The 5,905-nt window shown below is 37.0% G+C and overlaps 1 protein-coding gene across 1 annotated transcript; it reads right to left on the bottom strand.

Annotated features, from left to right (window-relative positions):
* Nucleotides 1-291: 291 nt before the first annotated feature.
* pnx (posterior neuron-specific homeobox) lies at nucleotides 292-1,060 on the bottom strand. Its single transcript, XM_038296647.1, has 2 exons — nucleotides 843-1,060; nucleotides 292-766 (listed from the first exon to the last, which is right to left on the bottom strand). The coding sequence occupies exons 1-2, from the start codon at nucleotides 961-963 to the stop codon at nucleotides 345-347; spliced, it is 543 nt and encodes a 180-aa protein (XP_038152575.1). The 5' UTR covers nucleotides 964-1,060; the 3' UTR covers nucleotides 292-344.
* Between the last annotated feature and the right edge of the window lie 4,845 nt (nucleotides 1,061-5,905).

The raw sequence follows: 5,905 nt of genomic DNA, 5'->3' as shown, positions 1-5,905 counted from the left end.
TGCAAACTTTGGGATATAAAAAAAAACAAACCCGGTCTCTGGTTTTCTTCTCATTTTATTAGAAACAAATCTGGAATTTCTCCTTAAAATTAGAACGTAGAGATTAATGCTGCACATATCTGAAATAAATACAAAAATATAAAATACTCTTGGTAGCGCATCATGTATTTAAACTAATTATACCTTCAGTTCATTAAAGTCTGCTTTTAATCGGAAAAGGACAAAATTGGGCCAGTTAAAAAAATAGCCTCGGAAAAAAGTAAACGAAATAAATTAGAAGATGTTTCCTTTTCAAATATTTTCTACTCAGTTTTTTTCTGGTCCGTTTTGCGCGCTTTTACGCATCAGGTATAGCAGCATCTGTAGGGCATGAGAGGCACAGTGGGAAGCAGCCGGAGCGGAGGGCCTTGCAGGCCGTACAGGGGCCCGCACAGGGGCCTGCAGGCGGAGGACAGGGGCGGGAGCGCCGGTGTAAAAGCTCGCTGCACAGTCAGCTGCTCCTTCTTCCACTTGGTGCGCCTGTTCTGGAACCAGATCTTGACCTGAGTCTCGGACAGGCGGAGGGCCGCGGCGATGGTGTGCCGCTCCAGCACCGACAGGTAGTGGCTCCTCTGGAAGCTGTGCTCCAGAACCTGCAGCTGCTCCAGAGTGAAGGCGGTGCGGATCCGACGGCTCTTCTCCCCCTGGGGTGGTGAGGACTTCCCCCTCTGCCTGTTACGCACCGACTCCTCCGTCTTTCCATCTCCATCGTTCAGATCACGATTTTCTAAAATATAAACAACAGAATTTAGAATAAAATTAAAAACATTAAACTACATTTTGTTTCTTTTTTTCTTTTTTACCTGTGTCTGATTCCTCCCCAGCAGAGATAAAAGTCCTGTTAAACTTAGACGGATCCAAAATATCCTCCACAGAGAAAGAAGCTCTTTGGACCTTGGGTAATTGGGCTGCAACTGGCTGCATGTTTGCTCCTGAACTTCCGCGCCCTTCATCAGTCTATATATACACAGCAGATCCAATCGCTCCCTTTCAGATCTGCTTTTATAATTCTAAATAAAGTAATTTGTCTCATAGGAACAATTGTCCCCTTTGCTTTGAGCTGCAGACACGTTCCGGCCATGAGGGACCCCCGTGCCGGCCCTTCAGAATGGAAATGAGGAGGATCAGGGGCCCCGATCCCGTTAATTATTAAGTGGCATCTGGTCAAAATGGCCCCTCTTTCATTCCCTTCGTGTTACTTATTGTATGAAGACTTGTCATTATTTGCAAATGGGAGATTTTACGCTCATGAGACACGTGAAGGTTTGCTGTGATGCTAATGTGTAGACCCAGTGGGGGGGACATTTGTTCTGTTTGTGAGCAGTGTGGGGAAACCAAAGACAACTTTATGACCTACATTTCATCAATGATCACTATGTTTAAACTTTTTCTTCTTTCTATTCTTTTCTCAGTGTCCTGTCTGGCAGTGGCGGAGCTAGATGGGGGGGCCAGTGGTGGCCATGTCCACCCTTAGCCAATCATTGGCCACCCCTGTGGCCCCCCCTACCCTTTTTCCCTCTAATACAGATGGTGGCAACAGTCAGAAATACATTTTGACTTATATGGGGTAAAGAGAAAATAATGTTCTCTGCAAGAGGAGTATTCAGTGAAATCATAGATAACTAGTTTAATAAAAATGTATTAAATATTCAATTTATGTAGATATTAGTACCTGTAAATATACATTTTTGGCAGAATGATTATTGATAAAAGTAGGTAAGTAATGATAATGGAAAAGATTTTCGCCCCAGAACTCAAACCTGAAAGAATTGCATCTACTATACCTTTTATCTAGGAAGCATGGATGTTTAAATATATGCGTCTATTTTTTAGCAAAGGTTGTAAGAAAGGATAGTTTGTCTTTATTTAGCAAATATGGATGTTGTGCTCATTAATTTTCCTGCATGAACAGTGTGGATTGACCCTGAGGTTCTGGCACCTATCCGCTTTCGGCCACCCCTCAGTGTACATTGGTTATTGCCTGGCCACCCTTAAAACATTTTCTGGCTACGCCTCTGTTGTCTTGATGCCAAAAAGAGCCCAACAGATTTTACTTTCCCAGGTGGAGCAGTACGGCTATCGCCATAGTGTTCCGCTTGATTTATGCATAAAAAATAGCTTTATTATAATTATGCAGGGATTATTAAAGATTTTCTGGACACTGCAATGTAAGTAGAACAGGAAAGGAAAAACAGAAAAAAAGGAGAAAAGATGAAAGAAAGAGGAGATAAAAGGGAGACAACAATAAAACATCTTCAGTCTGCTTCATCACCTGCAAAGAGATGTAAAAAAAGAACAGTACAACCAACGGATATAGTATAAGAGATACAATAAAGTAACACCTTCATACTATCGCTGAAGTATAAGTAGTTTTACTTAATCTGACATGTATTCTGTGCTAGCTGATGATAAAAATACCTTTTTCACATAGACAACATGTCTATGGAGTCATTTTTGTTCCATTATTGTTGCTAGCAACATATTAAAATATACATAAAACAAAACGGGGGAAAAACAGATTTTGTAAATAAAATTTTTTAAATGCAATCCTGAAAAGGTTTGCATTTTTATTTCTAATTTTAACGAACAAAATATGTTCTTTGCAATTATAAGGGAACAAAATTCAAACCATAAACATAATTGGAGACCCTCTAATCCTCATGTGACTCCACAGGCTCTAATGCAGGGATAACCAAATAAAAACCAGCGGGGTTCGAATAAAGTAAATCAACAACCAGTAAAGATCCGGTGACATTTTTAATTATAATCTGTTACTTTAATCAGAATTTAACACTGAAATAAAATGAGGTTTTTATGCATCCATGTTACACGTTGACTTTAAAAAAAAAAACATCTAAAAAAAAAAGAATTTTAAAATCTAAAGTGTTTTTTGAAGTAGAGAACAACAATCGTTCAGTTTGGTATATAGACAACTTCCTGATTCACATATTTTATAAAACACTTGAGTTTTACACTACAGTTGAACAACATGCGGTAATTTACAAATGTTTTAAATCACGTTGGGTCCGGATTATCCAGCAGCTGGTGCGGATCCGGATCATGGCCTGCAAATCCGTGACCTGTGGTCTAATGTTTGGGAAGCTTTGTTTGGCCTAATAAAATCAAATGCACCCTTTAGGGGTCCATCCTATAAAGTTGACCTGTTTGCAAAATAATCCACCTTCTCTCTGCAGAACTCTGAGGTTTTTGGGGAGAATATTGGTGATGAAACAGCATCATGGAATACATCAAACATGCCAAGCTGAGACCCAGGGACCAAGACTTAAAACATAGAGCTAGAGCAATACACTTCAAAATGTATCCGTCTAAAAGTTCTACACACTCATTGAGACAAAAAAAAGGATTTTGGTTCTTGCTTTGAGATTAAAATACCATGCAAAAGAAGATTAAATTAATAATCTTATCTTGAAAAGATTCTATTAAAAATATATGTAATAATCTGCCAGTGCATTAAAGCAATTACACTTATTAAGACTTGTTAAAATTATTTTAAATATTCCTTAAACAAAAAGTCTAACTGCAGTGGCAGATTATTACATTCATGAGTAGAATCTAATGGCATCTAATCTTTCTTAGTACATTGATCTCAGAACAAGATAAAAAAAAATGTTTTTATGTGTATGTGAATAGATTATTAGATCTTTAATAACCAAGTTAAAGACTTTTTTTTAATACCAAAGTTTTCACAAGAGAACATGAGTCCTGCTACACTCTTACCATTTCTGTAAAAATAGGAACACAAACAGTCCCTGTTTTCTTTCTGTCTATTGTCACATCATGTATTTGGCTGCATGTTCAAGTTAAGGGTGCCGTCCTTTTAGTCCAGGCCTGTTTAATGAGTTAAAAAAATATATATAATTCTATTATAGCATGGTCTAAATGCTATGTCTAACTACTGTATTATCTGTTCATTTTCATAGATTTTTTTATTTATTGTTACTGTTGACATATTCAAATTATTTTATTCAATTTTAGCTGGTGAAAAAGATAAATTGTTACAGAATGACCCTTTAAGATTAGGCTTAAATTAGTTATGCTGCTATAGGCTTAGGCTGCTGGAGGACATAGATACCACTTCTCATCACTCTGTTTGACCGTGACACCATCTTGCATTGAAACATCACCTGTCCTATCAAGGCCTTTGATTATAAATGAAAGAGCTGGAGCTGTTTACAGTGTTTACTCCTGTTTCTCTCCTTGACGTAACTTTGGGCTCAGCTTTTACTGTGACTAAATTACTGTGACTATTACAAAAACAATCTGAAGCTAATTACTGCTTTTTAGTCTGTATCGCATAAATGCAGGACCTTGAGTTCATATTTTATATAAGATCCCAATAAAATACAGAGAAATTTGCAAATGCTCAGGATGTGAATATCCCTGCAAAGCACTTCACACTGCAAAAACGATATAGAAAAAAGTAAACATTTTTTAAATTAAATGTATTCACCCTTAATTTGAGTAGGTAAATGAGCTAGTTTGCCAATGGAATGAGTAATTTTACTCTTAAAATAAGATAATTAGATAATATGCACTTAAAATAAGACAACGTAATTGTGTTTTCTTATTTTAAGTGTAAATTGTCTTGTTCCATTGGCAAACTGTCTCTTTTAGCTCCTCAATTCAAGAACAAATGCACTTATTTTAAGAAAAAAATACTTCTCTAGATTTAGATTTTTTGCAGTGCATAAATGCCTTTAACCAGCAACTCCATTAATCCTTCCTATGGCACTCTGTGAAATACTTTGAAAATCAAAATTTCAAGCCAATAGTGTTATTGGAATCCAGGAGAAGACCTTATCCCCTATGTAACCTTAAAAAAACATGGATATTTTGATGGCAAAAACTAATGTCAATGACAAGAAACGTCAACTTGCTCGAATATATTAAGAAAAATAACAAAAGTGCTTCTATAAGAAATTCATGAAAAACACTGAGAGTGAAAGAAACTTTTTAGATTTTTAGTTTATAAACCTAAATATAATTGTTAACTAGGCTGATTAACTTTTTAACTTTCCAATTAGCTTTTTACCTTTTTTTCTTGTTAACCTTTTTTTCCCAACTTATTTAAAGTAGGAAATATATCATTCAAGGGCTCATCTATTTGTTCAAATGCCAAAATAAGATGTACAGCCATGTAGCATCTTTGCTGAATGACTGGATATAGATCTTCTGCTTCTAGACCTCACTGAGGGAGGGGACTCCATTTGTAATGGGTATGCAAGTGATCAAAAACGATAACTTGCCCAATAAAGGGTTAACTACAATTAAACATCTCTGTGCCTCAGCTTTTAGTCCACACAGCATCCCAGGGATACAGCAGGTTTTAAAGAGTCGGGGTGGGGGTGTAAATGTTCCTGAATGTGACAGCTGCCAGGTCGCTCCCAGCTACAGACACCTACAGAGCCAGAGGTATTGTAGGACTGGACGGGCCGGCCCGCCGGGACAATTAGCAGATGTCTACAGTAGGCTCAACCTTCTCTGACCCTGAGCTTTGTCTCTCAGGACAGAGAGCGATACGGAGAGATTCAAACATGGAGAAAAAAACCAGAGAAGGAATGATTAACAGAAAAATAAAAGTGTTTCACGGTGATGAATTCACTGTTCTCGACCTGCATTGTTATTTAAACTTTGCTTTAAAATGATACATTTACTGTCGTGTTCAAATTCATGTGAGTCTTCTTTACATGTACTAAGCGCTCATTGTAACTTATAATGTAACTTATAAAGTGCTGGAAGATTTTTTAAAGGTAAGGCATGAATGTACTTTGAGGTGTTTATTCAGGTACACTGCAAAAATAAAATCTTATCAAACATATTTCTCTCATTTGAAGTCAAAACCTCT

This window comes from Cyprinodon tularosa, unplaced genomic scaffold, assembly GCF_016077235.1.
Source record: "Cyprinodon tularosa strain WSP-4 unplaced genomic scaffold, ASM1607723v1 ctg374, whole genome shotgun sequence".
Lineage (NCBI taxonomy): Eukaryota > Metazoa > Chordata > Actinopteri > Cyprinodontiformes > Cyprinodontidae > Cyprinodon > Cyprinodon tularosa.
Note: the sequence above shows the minus strand (reverse complement) of the source record. Positions and strands in the feature narration are given on the sequence as shown.